A 21,444-nucleotide genomic window follows, 5' to 3' on the forward strand; every position below is an offset into this window, starting at 1 on the left:
TTTATTCAGGTGAGAAAAAAAGAACTCTTGCAAGGTGAGAGGAGACCTGATAGGAGTTGTCCCTTGTCTAAAACTTATACCAAGAAAAATTATGTCTTGTTTTAGTATAGGAGAATGGTGTATGTATTAGATTGCTTTATGATTTTTTTTCTTAAAGCTTTTGTTTCCTTCCAGGTGGAAGAACTCAGTAAAATACTTCATTGTGGGAGAAATGAAGATAACAAAAAGTTTGATGTAGAAGTACAAACAGAGAACCACACTCCTTGGTCAATTTCAGGTATTCATTTAGTGAGGATATCCTAATACTATAACATTCAGCTCATGCTAACATAGTGTTTTTGTTAAATTTAAAGTAGACAAAGGTATACATAAATATGAGAACCATCATACTATTGATTTCTTTCCACATAATTTGGTATTTTCAGATAATTTGCTGTTTTGGTGGAAAATATAGAAATGCACTGTCATTCCTTTAATTTTTTGGGGGTGTGTGGGGGTGCTAAGGATTTAATTCAAGGGCACTTGACCACTGAACCACATTCCTGGTTCTGTTTTGTATTTTATTTAGAGACAGGGTTTAAGCACCTCCTTTTGCTGAGGCTGACTCTGAACTCTCAATCCCCCTGCCTCAGCCTCCTGAGTTGCTGGGATTATAAGCATGTGCTACGGTGCCCGGCCCCATTCCTTTACTTTCTTTTTTTCCTTTACTTTCTATAATGTTGCTCATGTATTTTCAGTGAACTGAAAGCATTATTCACTGAATAATTTTCGTTTTTGTTTTTGACATGGGGGTCTCATTGTGTTCTCCAGGGTTCAAGTGATCTGCCCATTTCAGACTCCTGAGCTCTGGGACTATAGGAACTCTTCACCATGCCCAGCTTACTGAGTAATTTTTGCCATGCAGTAAGCCACATACTTGCATATCTGGGCTTTTTTGTGACCATGGGTTCAGGTTTTCTTGTTAATGTGTTCCACTTCGCATTATATATAGTGCTAGTCTCTTAGGCCCTTGGGGGAATAGCAGACCTATCATTATAGCCTCATCAGTTGCATTATATTATAACAAAATAATTGAGCTACTGAGTTTTAATTAGTATGAATCATAAAAGAAGTAATCTTGTCCATTATGTTTTGCATTGTTTCATTCACTACCTATAGGTAAATTGCTAAACATAACAATGACATTAATCTTGTATATGTATGATATTAAATTTTTCTCAGCATGAGAGAAATTGGACAGCAAAATCAAAACCTGATACTTTGAATTTATTTTGTTGTCAGTTGATAAGCAACAATATAAAGATATGTGGTAAGAAGTTGTTAAGAGTTGCTAAGTTTTTTTTGACAGAATATAAGCCATCTACGCATTTCTATTTTACTTTTTTTTTCAATACTGAGGATTGAACCTAGTGTTGCTATACCAGAGCTATATTCCCTAGCCTTATTTATTTATTTATTTATTTTTGGTACTAGGGATTGAACTCAGAGGTGCTTAACCACTGAGCCACATCCCTAGCCACATCCTTTTTAATTTTATATTTTGGTACAGGATCTGACTAAGTTGCTTAAGGCCTTGGTAAATTGCTGAGACTGGCTTTGAATTTGCAGTCCTCCTGCCTCAGCCTTTTATCTTTTTTTTGGTGTTGGTGGTGGGGTATTCAGGATTGAATCCAGGTGTGCTTAACCACTGAGCCACATCCTTAGCCCATTTTTACATTTTAGTTTGAGACAGGGTCTTGCTAAATTGTTGAGGCTGGCTTTGAATTTGCAATCCTCTTGCCTTATCCTCCTGAGCCACTGGGATTACAGGTGAGCACCACTGTGCTCAGCTCTTCTTTTCTCTTGATGTGAAAATTCCAAGTCTGTTCACCTGGCTTTTCTTTTTAGCTTGATAAGTGGAGTACTGATGGAGACAGTAGAATTAAAGATACACAATTTTGTAGGTTTATATGCATCATCAGTTTTAATCTTTTAAAATATATATATACAATTATAAAGGTCACGATTTATTTGCAATGTGTGCTGCTTTGTGCTCAGAGCCAATGTTTTAGAATTAAGCCTGTTTTACATACACTATTCTAATATGTCCCTTAATTTGCTTTTGCTCCAGGTTATTATCAGGCATACTATAATGATGATAGTCTTACAAATAAAGTGAGTGAACACTCAGTTCAGCATTGTCAGAATACTGAAGCTCCTACTTCTAGTTCTGAAGACCAGTCACAAATAGAAAGTGATAATTTCACTGGTACTGTTGTAACAGAAACTGTTAAATGTGAACATGGAGATCATTTCACCTCAAATTCACAGGTAATAAAATGCTAAATTGAAACTTTTTTTTTTCCTCCTTCTTGGTGCTGGGAATTGAACCAAGGAGTGGTTTACCACTGAGCTAAATCCCCAGCACTTTTTATTCTGTTTTGGACAGGGTCTTGCTAAATTGCTGAGATGGATCTTGAATTTGCAGTCTCTTCATTTCTCAAGATCCATCTCAGCAATTCCTGAAATTGAACCCAGGGGCACTATACTACTGAACTACATCCCTAGTCCTTTTTATTTTGAGACAGGGTTTTGGCAGGTGGCAGAGGCTGGCCTCAAATTTGCAGTCCTCCTGCCTCAGTCTCCTGAGTAACTGGGATTGCAGGTGTGTGTGCCATCATGTTCCACCTGGCAACAGGTGTTTTTTTTTTTTGTACCAGAGATTGAACCCAGGGGTGCTTAACCACTGAGCCACATCCCCAATCCTTTTTTATTTTTCCTTTTGAGACAGGGTCTAAGTTCCTTAGGGTCGCGATTAAGTTGTTGAGGCTGACTTTGTACTTGTGGTCCTCTTGTCTTAGCCTCCCAAGCTGCCGGGATTTCAGGCATTCCTGGCAACAGTTTTTTTTTTTTTTTTTTTTTTAATAAATTTGCATGTTGATTGCAGTATAGTAAATGCAGACTTTTTCTTTTTCTTTTCTTTCTTTCTTTTTTTTTTTTTTTTGAAAAAAGGGTTCTGCATTCTAAATCTGTGGAATCCAAATAGTCCTGGTGGCATTTGAAATGTGCTGCAGGAATGTAAGAGATGCTGGAGAGGTAGGCAGTTTTGGGCCTTGTGCCCCAGTGAGACAGGTGGAGCCAGGACTAGAGAAGGCACCACTCTCCACCCCACAGCCAGAGGGGTTTGGCCACTGCCCAACTGGATGCCTTCCAAGGACTCCTGGTGTTCTGACAGTGAACATCATGGGGCAGCGCATCTCTTCTGGCCCCTGCTGGACTCCACACCTTGCACAGGACCCAGCAGGCCTCGTCATGTGGTGTTTGGATGAAAGGTAACCCATTTGGAAGCCCTGGACAGCAGTCCCTGCTGATGTGGGAAGCATGAAGCTTGAGGCTGATCACAGTGGGGAGTCTGTACCAGCAGGCCTTGCTGTCCTCCTGCCTTGGAGGTCCTTCCCAGACCTAGAGCTCTGTCCCCTCACCCATCCTTCATGCTTTTCATGGATGCCGCCTGAACTTGGGAGCCTTTTCCTCACCCCTTTTCAGACAGGTGCACTTGATTATAAGCACCCCTGAGGTTCTATGGAGATCTGGAGGCTGTAGAAACAGACAGGGTGAGAGCTGAAGCAAGGGGCGTGGGTGAGTCCTGTGCCACAGCACCCGATCTCAACACCAGGGCACCGCTGAGTGCCCAGTTGTATCTGTGTGTGATGTGGTGGCTCATGTCTAAGGATGCATAGGGGTGTGTGTAGTGGGGTTTGGGGAGTGGGACTGCACAGAGGCAGTCCAGATGCCCTGGAAATGGCAGACCAAAAAGCCGTCCTTTCTCAGACCCTTCTGCTACTCATAGCGGCACAAGGAGTCGGTGCCTGGGCAATAGTGGGCCTGCCAGGAAGTGAACGCAGGTTGATCACTAATCACCACAGGCTCCCTAAGACTGTCCAGTGGGCCAGGGAAGTTGGGCTCTCTCAGTTCCCTTGTTCTGAGTGCCAGAGTATGCGCCCTTGTCCGGGAGGTGGGGGCGATCCTCAGGGGCCTTGAGAGAGTACAGGGCTTGCTCCAGCAGCTCCTGGAGATAGGGCCCCGTCTTTTTGCAGGAGGGTAGGGACCTAACCCAAAGAGCTGGTTAGTAAATCCACGGGCCTGCTGCCCTTCCCTCATCTGTAACTTTTCACTTCCCAGTCTCTGCGCTGGCCTCTCCCCTGAAAGCACGGGAGTTGCTCCCCACTGGACTCCCCATGGCCTGGCAACAGTTTTTAAAAGCAAAATTTAGGCTGGATGTGGTGGCTCATACCTGTAATCTCAGTGACTCAGGAAGCCGAGGCAGCTGGTTTGCAAGTTCCAGGACAGCCATAGCAACTTTGCAAGACCCTGTCTCAAAATAAAAAAATAAAAAGGATTGGGTATGTAGCTCAGTGGTAGAGCACAACTGAGTTTGATCCCCAGTAACTCCCACATCAGAACTTATTTATATGTGTAATGGTTTTCCTGCTACATTGTGTTCTAAAATTTTGTGATGTATACAAACAAAGAAAATTTGTCAGTATACTTTGATTCAGTTAAAGAGCTTTGGACAGAATGCACAATGTCATGTTTACATGTAAAAACATTTTTGGGGGGAGTATAGGATCTTGGGTATGGCTTCTGGCCTAACCTCAGACTTCTGGGCTTAAGTGATCCTCCTGCCTCAGCCTTGTGCGCTCAACTACATCTAGAAAGACATTTTTTTCCCCCTAGTGCCAGAGATTGAGCCCAGGACCTTTTGCATGCTAGGCAAGTGCTCTGTCATTGAGCTGTGTCCCTATCTGTAAAAAAAAAAAAAATTAATGCTTTTATGTTAAATAATTTCTCCTTGTTCAAATTTCCCTAAATGTTTTAGACATTTTATTTTTGGGGGGGGGTACTGGGGATTGATCTCAGGGGCATTGGACCACTGAACCACATCCCCAGCCCTATTGTGTATTTTGTCTAGAATCTGGAGGGTCTCACTGAGTTACTGAGTTGAGGCTGGATTTGAACTCGAGATCCTCGTGCCTCAGCCTCCTCAGCCACTGGGATTACAGGTGTGTGCCACCACACCTGGCCGTACATTTGATTTTTATTATTTGTTTGAATCAGATTTATGATATACCATATTTAATCTGTAACTTTCTTCTTTATCTTTTAAAAGTGTTTTTCTCATTGAACATATAATTATTAAAGAATCTAGATCTTTTGTCTTAAAGAATATTTCATGGTCTGTTTTTTGTAGATTGTTTCCCTATGGTACCATACATTTATTTATTTATTTATTTTTTTGCGGCACTGGGGATCGAAATCAGGACCTTGTACTTGTGAGGCAAGCACTTTACCAGCTGAGCTATCTCCCCAGCCCATACATTTATTTTTGAATAATTGTTAACTCTCTTAGTTTTAGTGTCTTTAACATTGGGTCAAGGAGCTGGAGGTATAGTTACTGGTAGAGTACTCTCCTAGTATGCACAAGTTCCTTTATTACATCTCTACCATTGTAACAAACAAAAAACTGAGTCAAACTTGAATTAAGTGACATAATAGTAAATATTTGTTAAAACATTTGTTAAAACAGTTCCATTTATAATTGGTAGCCACATATTTCAATTGTAGAAATGGGAAGTCATTGTTTAAATGAAGCTGTCTATTTTGAATTCTGCTAACTTTTGGATTGATATGCAGTTTTGTTTTATTTGATGTGACTGTGTCTTCTGTAGGAGCTACCATCTGCATTAGCAACAGAAGGTACATCCTTAGAAGGTTCATCATTAGCTGAAAGTTTGAGAGCTGCAGCAGAAGCTGCTGTATCACAGACTGGATTTAGTTATGATGAAAGTACTGGACTGTATTTCGATCACAGCACTGGTTTCTATTATGATTCTGTAAGTGTCTTGGGTTTTTTTTTTTTTAATAATACTGAATGATTATATATTTAGCTGCCCGATAACAAATATCAAACCCCAAGCTGGAGTAAAAGCAAGATATGGCATTTAAAAATCATGTTTTATTCAAAGCTCTTTGACAAAAGGATTTTAAAATAGCTCATGAGCTACACTTCTAGATTTTTATTTGAGTAAAATAAATTGCTAATTGTGGTAAATATAGATAAATATTTTAGAGCAATCTACCAACTTTTTTTGTATGTGTGATTTTGGTAATTGAATCCATGACCTTATGCATCCTCAGCAAGTGCTCTACCATTGAGCTACCTCCTGAACTCTTTTTTTATTTTATTTTAAGACAGGGTCTCGGGTTTAAACTGACCTTGAACTTGTGATACTCCTTCTCAGCCTCCTGTCTAGGATTATAGGCATGCACTGTTGTAGCTAGCACCTAATATCTTCTTATATGTAAAATAATGTTTACAAAGATCTTTTATTAGATCATTAACTATCGTAAAATGTTTAAGAACCTCAGTATATATATTTTATTTAGAACATGTAAGGAAGTAAAATTGTTAATTATAGATTAGGGGTAAGATTTTAAAATTTTTATTATTTATTTACATTTTGTAGTACTGGGGATTGAATCGAGGGGTGCTTTTACCCCTGAGCTACATCTCTAGTTGAGATTAGAAATTCCACTAGTTTATCTGCACATGGTAGACTTTTAAAAAGTCTTTCATGAAGAGATTTTTTTTTTCCCATGGGAGTGTGCTAATTGACATTGCTGTTTAATAGCCAGAAAGTTAAACTGTCATCAAAGAGTTCATTACTTATTTGGTTTTAAGGAAAACACAGTTTCCAAGTAGAAATTAGGCTTCGTCATTTTTCTACCTTCCTTCTTGTATCTTTCCTCTTGACATCTATTCTATAAGTAGTTACATTCTGCCTGTTATATTTCTAAGTAGATTAGAGACATTATTGTTTTGCCACTGTGGTGCTAGTTTTCATTTTATTTTAATTAAATAACTTTTTTCTTGTATTTTGTAAATGCCTACATATTGGATTGAATTGAGCAGATTTTAAAAGTCTAAGTTATAAAAGTTCCATTATCACTAGAAAAAATTAGATAGTGTCATTAACTTTCTTAAAGGAAAGATGACGAGAATTCTAAATATTTTTAAAAGAAATCTGCAAAATGCATGGATTAAAGATGATAAATTGCTGGACATGGTGACTCATGCCTATAATCCCAGCAACTGGGGAGGCTAAGGCAGGAGGATCATGCCTCAAAACTCAGCCTGAGCAACTCAGTGAGACCCTGTCTCTAAATAAAATGTAAAAAAGGTTTGGAATGTGGCTCATTGGTTAAGTGCCTCTGGATTAAATCCCTGGTACCAAAAAATAAAATAAATAAATTGGCAATAATTGGAAAATAAATTTATAAGTAAATAAAATAAATAAATAAAATAAAACTACCTTATTCAGAAAGTTTTAGTTGCTCTATCTCAGTATATCATGTTTCCAGGTCTGTTCTGTATGGATTTATGAAGTAATTAAATATAACTTATTCAATTAAATCTTGATTTTGGAGTCCTGACCAGTGTCTCATAAATGTAGGTGATTGTGTAATTTTATCTTTATGTTTTTTAATTCATAATTTGCTAAAATTCATTTGTATATGACTGTCCTACTCAAGTCTTATTTACTTATTGTAGAACTAACTAGTGAAGGCAGTTGTTTCCCAGGTTCTTTCTATAGAGTGGTATGTGCTTTGGTTTTTATAAGTTTGGTTTTTTTTTTCCTTCAAATTTTCTTCAGTGACTTTTTGTAATGAACATTAAAGGTAAATCTTTATGTTATTGATTCTGAGGGGAAGCTTTGGGAGTTGATACTATCAGACCTTTTTTGTGTGGTCATTAAGAATGATGAGTCTGAAGTTGGTTGCATATGCAGTTTTTCTAATGCTTTAGTTTTCATATTTTCAAAAAGGTTTCTTATTATTTTTTATTAATGTATCAAGTTGAACCATAAGGAAGTGCAGTTTCTTTTGAAGTGGAAAATCATCAAATACTGCCCATTTCATATGATTTAATTTAATGGTTAGATTTGGTTTTCATATTAGGAAAGCTAAAGCAGATATTGGTAAAGTATTTTGAAAAAAATTTTCATTTTCTTTTAATTCCGTATTTACTAAAAATACTACAGTTGTTAAAAGATACATATTTACTGTATTTGAATGGATTTGGCATTTCTGTTGTTTGTCTACTGTATTTCATCATATATAAATAGTACTTATTGTTTTCTTGACTTCGAAAGGAAAATCAACTATATTATGATCCCACCACTGGGATTTATTACTACTGTGATGTGGAAAGTGGTCGATATCAATTTCATTCGCGAGTAGATTTGCAACCTTATCAGACTTTGAGCACAAAACAAAGTAAAGATAAAAAGTTGAAGAAGAAAAGAAGGGATCCAGATTGTTCTGTAACAAATGAGGAAAAGGTAATGTTTTTTTGTTTTTTTCTTTTTTTTCTTTTTTTTTTTTTTTTTGGCGGTGCTGGGGATTGAACCCAGGGCCTTGTGCTTGCAAGGCAAGCACTCTACCAACTGAGCTATCTCCCCAGCCTGGTAATGTTTTTTTAATTTTTCAAATTTTACATAATTTTGATGATATAATTAAGGCAGCATTTTCTTATGAAACTGAAAATTGTTCTGTAACTGTATTTCAGTAACATTTATTAAAAAATATTAGAATGCACCAACCAAGGAGAGTTAAGATGGAGCAAACATGGCCTTTCCACAAATTCTCAATCATTAGATAAAGAATGTATTTCTCAAAATTTGAAGAAGGTAAATTTAGGTCTGATAAGTTATCTTGTGTTGTATAGGTTGAAGGAACACATTCAGACCCTAAATTGACATTGCACAATTCACAGTAAAAGAAAAACAGTTTGTTGGTAGACATAGATATACATTCAACTATCTTAGTCATATTGAGTCATTTCTTTCCTATTAAACTAGCAAACATTTTTAAAAAATCTGTATCTGTCAACTGTGGAATGAGGTAGATATTCATTAGGAGTATAAATTGGTACTTGTTTTGGGAAAGAGACTGATTAATTTTATCAGTAATCTTAAAAATGTATACTTTAATTGGAAAATCTCTTTTCCAATAAGTAAAATTTTTTGGTAGTACTGAGGATTGATCCCAGAGCCTTGCAATACTAGGCAAACACTACCACTGAATTACATCACCAGCCTTTATAAATTTAATTTTGAGGCATGGTCTCACTAAGTGACCTCAAATAGGCAATCCCCCTGCCTCATCCTTCTCAGTTGCTGGGATTACAGGTGTGTACCACCATGCCTGACTCAGTAATTTATTTTTTAAAAAATCAAAGTGAAAGATTCTTTTGCATAGTTATATAGCAATATTTATAAGAACAGAAAAAATAGAGTCTAAATGACCTGCAGGACATTGGTTAAAGAAAAGAATATACATTTAATTGAAAAAAAAAAATTAAGTAGACCTTTAAGTGGTAGATTAAAAGACTGAAGGGAATTTAAAACATACTTATGGCACAATGTTAATTGTAATGTTATCAGTGTTCTTATTTCCGTTCCCTAAACAGAATAGGCTGCTGGTTTATAGGTGGAATAGGAGGCTTAGTTGTATTTGCATTTTGTGAATTGTGGTAACTGTTTGATTTTTGGGGGATGTAGGGGCTCAGAGGATTGAATCCAGGGGCACTTTACCACTAAGCAATATCCCCAGTCCTTTTTACTTTTTATTTTGAGACAGGGTCTCACTATATTTTTGAGGCTGGCCTGGAACTTGCAATCCTCCTGTCTCAGCCTCCTGAGCTACTGGGATTATAGGCATGTGCCATTGTACCTGGCAGCTCTTTGATTCTTTAGCCTGGAAATTTTATCTTGTGTTTTTGTCTTCTTAGCCAAAAAAGATTTGCTTAATAAAATTCTAAAATGCACACATGGAATTAGGATTCTGTTGGATTTATTTTCTATTCTCCATATGATTTGTTTTTATTTATATTTTCCACTGGCATTTCATATGAACAGAAGAGTATGTGACTAAACTACTAAAAATAATTTTTGTTTACTTTCAGGATCTCTGTTTTAATGATTTGTGCTTATTACTAGAGGCTGAACTATTTGAAAGATTAGGATGTGAAAGTACCTCTCCATTGCAGTGAAAAGATAGTTTATAGGATCCCTCAAATGGCCTTTCTTGACAAACCAGAGCATGGAGGTGAAAAGCATTCCCTGATAGTGTGAGCTAGTCATCCTTTTATTTTTTTCAGTACTGGGATTGAACTCAGAGCCTCACACATGCTAGGCCGAGCTTATTCTCCGTGTATTGTATTTTTAAAAGTCAGTATAAGAGTTAATTTTAAGTTTTCTCACCACAAAAAATATGTAATGCACATGTTAAATAGCTTGATATAGCCAATGTATATATATTTCATGTATATATGTTGTGAAATATCATGTTGTACATGATAAAAATGTTTTTGTGTAAAAATCTATTAAAAATAATAGATTTGTTCTTTTGCCATAAAGCATGCCAACTATACCTGTACAAGTTAATAATACAATGCTTATGCCAGGTAAGTTAAAATTTTGGAATAAAAGATATAAATTTGTGAATATTTTAAAATTTGGGGTATTAGGAAACCAACTTTAAAAATACTAAATTTTAGCAAAACTACAGATTTGCCACTTCAGGTACATTTGAATCTTTAAATTCATGTTTTATGTAAAATCAGTTCTGTATTTTATGTGCATTGACTGCTATTTGGTAAGAGTTTGAAAGAAAAATTTAAAATAGATAGGTGCATTTTCTAGCCCTACACTGTCCAGTAGGGTGGTTTTTAGCTTCATGTGGCTGTTGACCTTCTGAAATGAAGCTAGACTAAATTTGATGTGTTGTATGTGTAAAATATGTCTGGACTTTTAAGTCTTAGAAAAAATGGAAACTTTCTCATTAATAATTTTTCATTTTAAATATGGCCACGAGAAAATTTAAAACTACAAATGTGGCTTATATTATATTTTTATAGGACAGCATTGGTATAGGTTATCATGTGGTCCAAGCAGTCAATACACATTGAGAGCCTGGACTGGGTAATATTAGGACATTGAGAATAAATAGGAAGACAGATTTGGAATCAGTTGTAGATGGAGTCTGTAGCACTTGGTAATGGACTCCATATAGTGGTTAAGGGGTATCAGTGATAGACATAAGATTTTTAATTTGAACAATAAGAGGATGATCATGTCATTCATTAACTGAGAAGAGGAATATGAGAGAAGGAGTGAGCACAGTTTACAACTATTGGTTTTTCTCTATACATTATATCTTTATAAATTCATTGAAACTTTATATAATAATGTAGGAGAGTGATGTTTAAAGTTGTTCTCCCCTGCTCCCACATTATCAATCCCTTTCCAGGATTTGAATTCAGAAGATCAGAAAGCCTCCAGTGTTGAATATATAAACTGCAGTGAAGGAGAAATTTTTGCAAATGTGAAAAAGAAGGCCAAAATAGACATTCATCATAAAAGTAGTTTCCCTAAACTCACTGTTCCAGTTAGTGGAAACACTGTAGCATCTCCTATTAATGAGAACATCTGTAATTCAGCTTCACTTAAAGATGAGAAAATCACAGGGAGTGATAGCGAGCCAGAGGAAGGTGAAATTACAGACTCTCAGACGGAGGACAGTTATGATGAGGATAATACCAGTGAAGACAGTGTAACTGCAGAAGAAACAGAGGAGGAAGGTAAGTAAGTAACCATTATTAAATTTTAAATAAATACAACTCAGAGGACTGGGGTTGTAGCTCAGTGATAGAGCGCTTGCCTAGCATGTGTGAGACACTGGGTTTGATCCTCAGCATCACATAAAAATAAATAAAATAAAGATATTGTGTCCATCTACAACTAAAAATATTTTTAAAATAAATACAATTCAGTCTGGTAATTTTAAAAGAGCTAAACAGTTAAAAATGTTAGTGACTCATCGACTTATCTACCCAAAATAAAGTGATTATTTTTTTGATATTATTGAAAATTATGTGAACTTACTTGGTAATTTTTAGAAAGAAGAATATGAATAAATGACTAATACCTTGAACTTTAAGAAAGTTTCATTGTATCGAATAGCCTAATCAATAGAACACAAAACCAAGCTTCCTATACTCTAGCCCCACAGTATATATTAAAGTTATTTAGTGGATTAAATATAAGTAGACTACTTCTAAAATTGAGGAAGAAAAAGTAAATTGTGTTTAAAAAGTATAGCTCATGAATTCAGTTATATAAGTATTGTGGTAAATCTATTTTTTACCCAAAGATATGAAGGCATACTTTTAAAACATAGGATTTCATATTATAGTATATGAATTAATTTTGTTCTTTTGTTTTTAGTGGGATTTCTCTTATTTTTAATAAGTGAACTCAATTTTTCTAACTTAAAATAATACAAAAATATCTGTTTGAGATATTTTCAAATTCTAAGACCTTAAGAGAGTTAATTTTTTTAAAAAATTGCTATGGTAGATGCTTAGTATGCTACACACCTTATGCTGATCACTATCACAGTAGCATTAAGCTTATTCATTGCATATATGTGATATCCCAGAATTAAAGAAGTTTTAGTCAGAATGAAGTTTTTTGTGTTTTGATTTTTTTTTTTTTTTTTTGCCCTAGTAGGGATTAAATCCAGTCACCTTTGCATGGTAAGCAAGCACTCTACCACTGAGGTCCACCTCCAACTCCAGAATTAAGATTTTGACTGGTAGTTTTTTTTTATACATGGGATTGAACCCAGGGGCACTTAACCACTGAGCAATCTTCCCTGCCATTTTCAATTATTCCCCCCCTTGAGGCAGCATCTCGCCATGTTGCTGAAGACTTTGCTAAGTTGCTGAGACTGACTTTGAACTTGTGATCCTCCTTCCTCAGCCCCCTGAGCTGCTGGGATTACAGGTGTGCACCACTATGCCCAGCAACAAGTACATTTTTTATTTGTGCATGTGTGGTATTGGGGATTGAATTCATGCCTTGTGCATACTAAGGCCATGCTCTATCACTGAGCAACACTCCTGGCCCTGATGAAAACATTTTTATTTTATGGATGCCTCCTTCTTATTCAGGTGAATTTTGTTTTATTTGCATAGCATTTGAATTAATGTTTGCCTACTTCTTTCCTTGGCAGATGAAGAAAAAATTTGGCCCCCATGTATTAGAGTAATTGTTATTAGATCTCCAGTGTTGCAGACAGGATCACTTTTTATCATTACAGCTGTAAACCCTGCTACAATTGGAAGGTAAAAATGGTTAATATTACTATATCATTCTTTCCTTTATTTCAAAGAGGCTTTATCATGCTAGTATTGTATATCAAGCATTGTTTTATTTGCTGTGGATACAAAGAGGACTAAGGTAGGGTTTCTACCCAGAGAAAACAAATTTGGAGGAAAAAAAGGACATGTAAACAAATAATTACTTTGTGAAAGCATAGCATATCTAAAGTAGCAGCAAGGATAATCTGTAATCAAGAGATTTAATGTGAAGACTTGCCTTTTAACATCCACTTAAAAAAATTCTTACCATGTCAGTCGTTAAGTATTTTATTTATATCTGTTTCAAAAATTGTTAATGACACTTTACTTAATTCTGCAGAGAAAAAGATATGGAACATACTCTCCGAATCCCTGAAGTTGGTGTCAGTAAGGTAAGATCTTTGATTTCTCAAGTATAACCTCTTAGATATAATTTTAAAAATGATCATTACATAAAAATTTTAAAATATATAGTAGAAAGCTTAAAGTTTTTCTCATTAAATGAAAAGGTTAATGTTCAGTATAGTAATGGTAATGAAGGCAGTGCAAATTTATTTATTCCAGTGTTTGAATAAATAAAAATTCTTTATCACAGTTTAAATAAACTAAATTTGTGTGTGTGTGTGTGTGTTTGCTTGCACACACACAAGAATGGGAAGGTGGGGGGAGAGAGAGAAAGAGAGAAAGAAGACAAATAGAATCTCTCTATGTTGCCAGGCCAATCTTGCACTTGTGGGTTCAAATGACCCATCCTCTCAAGTAGTTGGAACTATAGGCATGCCACTGCATCTTGCTAATTGTGTTCATATTATAATAGTCTGAATCAGGAGTAGGAAATGTGACTTTATTTAATCTAAGTATTAAAATGGTAACCATTTAACACATGTTTATTGAACAAATATGTTACATAATTTGGCACTTCAAAATTAAATCAGGGAGCTGAAGTTATGGCTCAGTGGTTGAACGCTTGCCTGGCATGTGTGAGGACCTGGGTTCAGTACTCAGCACTACATATAAATAAATAAAAATAAAAGATCCATTGACAACTAAAAAAATATTTTAAAAAAATTTTAAAAATAAAATTAATCAGACCTGGATTCAGGCTAGTGTAGTAGGTGATGACTTTGGGCTCAAAGTGTTTTGCCCAATCTGCTTCCTGCCCCACTCCCCAAACACTTGGGCTGTGAATTGAACTCAGGACCTCTAGCAAGCTCAGCAAGCACGCTATCCTTGAGCTACATCTCCAACCCAGAGTCCAAAATATTTTATAATTAATGAATAATTTTGTCATCTACTACCTATGGCTCTTGTTTCCAGTTTTTTCCAGTTGAGCCTCCATTGGCTTCAGGAAACAAACAGTTGAGTTTTAAAAACAAACAGTAAAAATAGAATTGTAATTTAAGGTAACAATAGAAAAACACAAGCCAGGTTCAGCATCCTGTACTTGTAGTCTTGGGAGGCTGAGGCCAAAGGATCATTTGAACACAGACATTCAGAACCAGACTGAGCAAGTACAGCAAAACCCCATCTCAAACAAAACAGAACAAAACAAAACCCAAAAGATATGTTTCTTTTCTTTTCTTTTTTTATTTTAACGTTTTCCTGTTTTTTTCCTTCTCCCTTCTCAAGGTTGTTAACCTTTTTATTTTTTGCTAATTTGTTTAGTTTATATATTTATACATTGCCAGGGCCTTGCACATGATAGGCAAACACTCTGTCACTGACTATACCTCTAGTTTCCCTCCTCCCTTTATTTTTTTTTTAAGTTGTCGGTGAACCTTTATTTTATTTATTTATATGTGGTGCTGGGGATCTAACCCAGTGCCTCACGCTTGCTAGGCGAGTGCTCTTCCTCTGAGCCATAATCCCAGCCCCCCATTTTGTTTTTATTTAATAGAGTATGATATCAATCTAAAATAGATTTGTGTGATTTTTGGTTTGGGGGAATGAAATTTGATTCCCATGATTAGTTTGAAAGTCTAATTTCTTTTACTTTTTTGGGATTTGTTTAGAGGAAGGAATATTCTCATAATCTTAATAAAATTATCTTCCATTTAAAAATTTTTCTATGACCCCTTTCTTGTCTGCAAAGAAAACTTAATCTGTAACTTTAGTGAAGAAGATCTTCTCTATCTCCATTCTAAAATATAGGAGAGATATAGGTTTTTTCTTTCTGTTAAACTAATATCCATTGGTAGAATAGCTAATTTGTTGGCAAAATTTGTTTGCCAGCATATTACATATGTATGTGGATGAAAAATACATACTGAAAAAAACCCCTCATATTAATGTTATGGGAGTAAACAAATATTCAGATATTTAACCATAGGGCAGATTTCCTGAGTTAAAAATAGGGCTAAAGCCCACAATAGTTATGACTAAGTATGAAGCTATTTATGTGTTAAGAAACAAGTTTAAAAGCCTTACTGAGACAGCCAAAACAAATGTGACAAAATATATTTTCTTTGTATTTTAAAATTGCACAAATTTATGTTCTCAAACCCCATCTGGAGGGGAAATGCTGAGAAGTTGGCCCTGAGTGTTTCAAATTACTTTTTGTATTAAGAATTTTTAATAATATGGACAATTAGGTGAAAAAATTCAAAGCGTTAATAATCTCAAGTATATTTAAAAAGGTCAGGATATATACTAAAATAATAGTAGTTAAAAATGGAATTGTTGATGACTTTTCTTTCTGTAGCCTCTATTATTTCTATTACCAGAATCATGTGTAAGGTGTATTCAGAAAAATGTATTAAAAATGATGAAAGTTAGCCAAGTGTGATGGCACACAGCTGTAATCCCAGGAGCTGAAGAGATTGAGGCAGGAGAATCATGAGTTCAAAGCTAGTCTCAGCACCTGAGTGAGGCCCTGTCTTAAATAAAAAAGGGCTAGGAATATGGCTTGGTGGTTGAGTGTCCCTGGATTCAATCCTTGGTACCAAAAAGAAAAAGTGATGAAAGTTAACTTTTTAGAGACTAGCTGGGTCTGGTGGCACACACCTGTAATCCCAGTGACTCTGGAAGCGGAGGCAGGAGGACTGGAGGTTCAAAGCCAGCCTCAGCAACTTTGTGAGACCCTAAGCAACTCAGTTGAGAACGTGTCTCAAAATAAAACATAAAAAGGGCTGAGAACCTGTCTCAAAATAAAACATAAACCACTGACTCAGTGGTTAAGAGCACCTGGGTTCAATCCCTTGTACCAAAAATTAATAAATAAATAATCAGAGATTAAAGTCCACTTAAGAATAGCATAGAGGAATTGTTATCAATGGTTTTTGGTTTGGGGGTTTTTTCCTCATTTTTTTTTATTGTATTATAACTACACATAATAGTGGGATTTGTTGTTATACATTCATACATGCACACCGTATAATAATGTAATTTGATCAATATATATTCACCACTATTTCCCCTTTCCCTCTCCTCTTCTCTCCTGCCCCCACCCCCATGTCCTTTCCTGTAGTCTGCTGATACCCTTTTTGATTTTCATGAGATCCCCTGGCAAACTTTCTTATTCTTTTTCTTCACTAGTTTCTACATCTGAGAGAAAACCCTTGACTTTCTGAGTTGTGCTTATTTTGCTTAACATAATGTTTTCAATTTTCATCCATTTTTCCTGCAGATGATGTAAGTTCATTCTTCTTTATAAGTGTGTAAAACTCCACTGTGTATATAGATGACAATTTTTTTAATCTATTCATCTTTTGACAGACTTTTAGACTGGTTCCATCATTTGAACTATTGTGAATTGTGTAGTTATAAACATGGGTATGCATTTATCACTATATTATACTGATTTGAGTACTTTAGGGCAAATGCCAAGGAGTGGTAGAGCTGGGTCATATGGTGGTTCCATTGTTTATCTTTTGAAGACTCTCCATACTGCTTTCCATAGTGGTTGTACTAATTTGCAGTCTCACCAACAGAGTAAAAGTGTTCCTTTTTCCATGTTTTCTTCAGCATTTATTATTGTATTCTTGGTGGCTGCCATTTTAACTGAAATGAGATCAAATTTCAGTGTAGTTTTGTTTTGCATTTCCCTAATTGCTAAAGATGTTGAATATTTTTTTCATCTATTTGTTGGCCATTTATATTTCTTCTCTTGAGAAATGTCTGTTTAGTTTATTTGCCCATTTATTAATTGGGTTATTTGTCTTTTGGTGTTTTTTGAGTTCTTTATATATTCTGAATATTAATCCTCTGTCTGAAGAGTAACTAGCAATGATTTTCTCCCATTCTTTCTTCACATTCTTGTTTTCTTTGCTGAGCAAAGCTTTTTGATTTGATGCCATCACATTTATTAATTCTTGGTATTATTTCCTGAGCTTTAGCAGTTCATTGAGGAAGTCGTTGCCTATGTCTGTATGTCAGAGTGTTACCCTATGTATTCTTTTAAGAATTGCACAGTTTCTGGTCTAAACCCTAGGTCTTCATCCATTTCGAGTTGAGCTTTGTGCAGGGTGCGATATAAGAATCTAGTCTCATTCTTCTACATTGTTATCCATGCTTTGAAACACACACGCACACACAAAACCATGCACACATGAGAAAACCATAGTACATTTTTTTTTTATAGTACTTTTTAATTGTTTGGTTTCTTTTCTCTTAAGTTTCATGCAGAAATTTATTTTGACCATGACTTACAAAGCTATGTTCTTGTGGATCAAGGCAGTCAGAATGGCACAATTGTTAATGGAAAACAGATTCTTCAGGTGAGTAATGTGTATTATTTACCTGTACTTCATTATTAAAACTAACTGACATTATTTACAAAACTGAAAATTTTTATTCCTTTAGATCATAGTCGTTATAAATATCATTAGGCTCAGATCAGTGTTAAATGTGTTACTTGGAAAGAAATTTTCAGGAAGGACTAAAAAAAGTACATAATCAGTAGATTCTTAGCTGTTGAGTTTTGACTTCTAATGATGTATCTGTGACTTATTCTTAGATTTGTATGTACTATAAAACTATTTAAGTATTCTTACAGTAGCTTTAGGCCCTCTCTTCTTTTTTGCAGTTTTGGGGATTGAAACTTGTTGGGCTTTGTGTATGCTAAGCAGATGCTTTACCAATGAGCTACACTCCCAGCCCCACCCCCCTTTTTCTTTTTAATTGTCTTAATGGATATGTTGCTGAACTGGAAACTCCTTGAAAGCAGGGGTTATGTGTATCCGGTTAATGCGTATATCTTCCGCATGTAGCAAAGTCCTTGTCATATAAGAAAATATACAGAATGAGAAGAGAGAAGTAGAGAGAGGCCTTATTTTTATTAAGAATAACAAATGAAAAAAATGATCAAGAAAAAAGGAGGAGGAAAAAAAAGGAGATGTGGCGTACTTATTCCTTGTCCCAACACTTCGTCTTTTTGACCATAATGATTATGTGTTTTGGTAACAAGTTGTTTGAAGTTCAGAGTTGAGCATTTCTATTTGGCTTGGGCATGAAGTTAGGAAGATTTTTGTGTTTTGATAAGATAGAAATTATAAATTGCTCAATTCAGGTTTCTTCTCCACTGGTAGAAAACTTTACTTTTCTTGGTGCTGAGGATTGAATCCAGGGCCTATTAAGCTTGCAGTCTACTACTGAGCTATATTCCTAGCCTATTTATAAAATATAGCATTCATCAAGTTATAGAAGTGTGTACATGTGTGCTTATCTCATCAAGAACCATTTTAAATATTTATTTTAATCTGACATTACTTATAGCAGACATAAAATACCATATGTGACTATTTTGGATTTGTTTTATTCAATTTTCCCCCTCTAGCCAAAAACTAAATGTGATCCTTATGTACTTGCGCATGGAGATGAAGTGAAAATTGGAGAGACTGTGTTGTCCTTTCACATTCACCCTGGCAGTGATACCTGTGATGGCTGTGAACCAGGGCAGGTTAGAGCTCACCTTCGCCTTGATAAGAAAGATGAATCTTTTGGTATGTGAAACATATTGTTAAACGTGGCTATGACTGATGCTTCTTTAGAATATTTAGTTCTAACACTTATTTAATATTTAGTGGCTTAAACTGGGTGTGGTGTCACACTCCTGTTGACCCAGCAGCTTGAGAGGCTGAGAAAGGAGGATCACAAGTTCAAAGCCATCCTCAGAAACTTAATAAGGCCCTACGCAACTTCATGAGACCCTGTCTCAAAATAAAATACATAAAAAGGATTGGGGATGTGGCTCAGTGGTTAAGCACCCCTGGGTTTAATTCCCAGTACTGCCCCCCCTGCAAAAAAAATTAGCGACTTAAAATGTTTTTTAAGGGTATCAGTCAGCTACTGTCTTCATACCTAACTGATGTATGTATTGAGGTATATGAAGCTATCAGCCTTATGTTTACTTGATGTAATAATGGGTTGACATACATTTATATTTCAGTGAATATTATCATAAAACTAAGAAAAGACATATTTGGAATTTGAGACCTAGGCTAATGGCTTATGATTGTATTTGACTTTCTATTTAATCATTAGACTACTTTCTAAACAGAAGAAAGATACTAAATAACTTTTTGCTAATCTCATTTAGTAGGCTTTTGAAGTAGACTGCAGTGGTAGCTAAAGGTCCTTCAAGAGTAATTGTGCTTAAAAATTGGTAAGAATAGGTTTCTTTTTCTATTTCCTCCTAATTATTGTTCATTTGTTTTTGTTGTGGGAATACATACCAGGGCTAGGCAAGCTCTCTACCACCGAGTTACACCTCCTATTTTAAGGGAGTAGATTTAAAGTGTGCTCACCACAAAAATAAAAAATAAAACAAAAAAAAGTATGTGAGGTAAAATGTGTATTAATTAGTTTGATTCAGCCATTCCGCAATGTATATATATACCAAGATATCAAAATGTCATGGGTACAGCATATATACAAGTTTTGTCAATTCAAGTAAACAAATGATTTTAAAAAGTGACATAATAAATCATTTCCTTTTTTTTTTTTTTTTTTTTCATTTTATGGTGCTAGAGTTTGAAACTAGAGCCTCACTCATGCTAAGCACATGTCATTGAGCTATATCCACAGCCTTGAGGAAACCAGAGCTATATATCTATATATCTACATTTATATATATTTAATATGTATTTACTGATATAAAAAAGGTATCCATAGTTAGATCTTGTCTCTCTCTCTCTTTTTTTTTTTGTTTTTTTTGTTTTCTTTTCTGGTGCTGGGGATCGAACCTAGGGCCTTACTTGTGCTAAGGCACGTGCTGTACCAATGAGCTATCTCCCTGGCCTGCTTATAATATTAACATAGAAAATGGGCCAAAAGTGTTAAGGGTTATTTGTTGATATGTTTTCTGTTCTGTTGATAGTTGATATTGGTATATTGTCAGTATATATCAATTTGAAAAATAATAAATAGCAATCTGTATAGGGTATTGCCATAGTGCTTTTTTTGGGGTGCTGGGGATTGAACCCAGGGCCTTGTGCTTGCGAGGCAGGCACTCTACCAACTGAGCTGTATCCCCAGCCCCTGCCGTAGTGCTTTAAACTCACCTATCTAAAGCTACTGAAGTTTAAGTAGAGACTTTGAATAAGTGAGAGGTCATCCTTTTAGACATCAGTTTTTCTTGTAAATACAAAGTATGCATGTTCGTTAGTTATTTTTTCTAATTAATTTGCTAGTGAGTGTGGCACATTATATAACAGCTTGAATCTTGGGTTTACTTTCTAAATAGGTTAAGTTTCTAAATGGGTTACTAATACTATCAATGTTTCTTTTTTTTTTTTCCTTTGGTACTGGGGATGAACCCAGGGATGCTCTATTGCTGAGTTAAGTCTATGCTAGCCTGTATTAGTTTTTTACTTTGAGAGTATGTCTCAGTTGCTGGGACTGGCCTTGACCTTTGAATCTTCCTTCTTCAGCCTCTAGAGTAGCTGAGATGACAGGTGGGTACCACTGCATACTGTACCTGTACCTGATCAGAGTTTCTTTTTTAACTAAATAATATTAGTGTCTAAAAGTCTATTAGATTTATTGGATTTTTTTAAAACCAAAGACAATTTTTTCTTTTTAGTTGGCCCAGCATTAAGTAAGGAAGAAAAAGAGTTGGAAAGAAGAAAAGAATTAAAGAAAATAAGGGTAAAATATGGTTTGCAGGTAAGGATGTTAATATCTCATATGTACAGTTGTACATCTGGTTTTGAATAAAAATGCCTTCAGAATGCTTAGTACATTATATATAATAAAAGAAG

The 21,444-nt window shown here is 35.4% G+C and overlaps 1 protein-coding gene across 1 annotated transcript in view; it reads left to right on the forward strand.

Moving 5' to 3' along the window:
- Aggf1 (angiogenic factor with G-patch and FHA domains 1) overlaps positions 1 to 21,444 on the forward strand; it is a 40,117-nt gene that overhangs the window by 4,436 nt on the left and 14,237 nt on the right. Inside the window, exons 2-11 of the mRNA XM_047556677.1 lie at positions 175 to 277; positions 2,111 to 2,310; positions 5,709 to 5,873; positions 8,193 to 8,381; positions 11,353 to 11,683; positions 13,120 to 13,231; positions 13,587 to 13,638; positions 17,860 to 17,961; positions 19,020 to 19,185; positions 21,267 to 21,349. Coding sequence (XP_047412633.1) covers positions 175 to 277; positions 2,111 to 2,310; positions 5,709 to 5,873; positions 8,193 to 8,381; positions 11,353 to 11,683; positions 13,120 to 13,231; positions 13,587 to 13,638; positions 17,860 to 17,961; positions 19,020 to 19,185; positions 21,267 to 21,349 — 1,503 coding nt within the window. The remainder of the gene's footprint in view (positions 1 to 174; positions 278 to 2,110; positions 2,311 to 5,708; positions 5,874 to 8,192; positions 8,382 to 11,352; positions 11,684 to 13,119; positions 13,232 to 13,586; positions 13,639 to 17,859; positions 17,962 to 19,019; positions 19,186 to 21,266; positions 21,350 to 21,444) is intronic.

Source organism: Sciurus carolinensis, chromosome 6 (assembly GCF_902686445.1).
Source record: "Sciurus carolinensis chromosome 6, mSciCar1.2, whole genome shotgun sequence".
Lineage (NCBI taxonomy): Eukaryota > Metazoa > Chordata > Mammalia > Rodentia > Sciuridae > Sciurus > Sciurus carolinensis.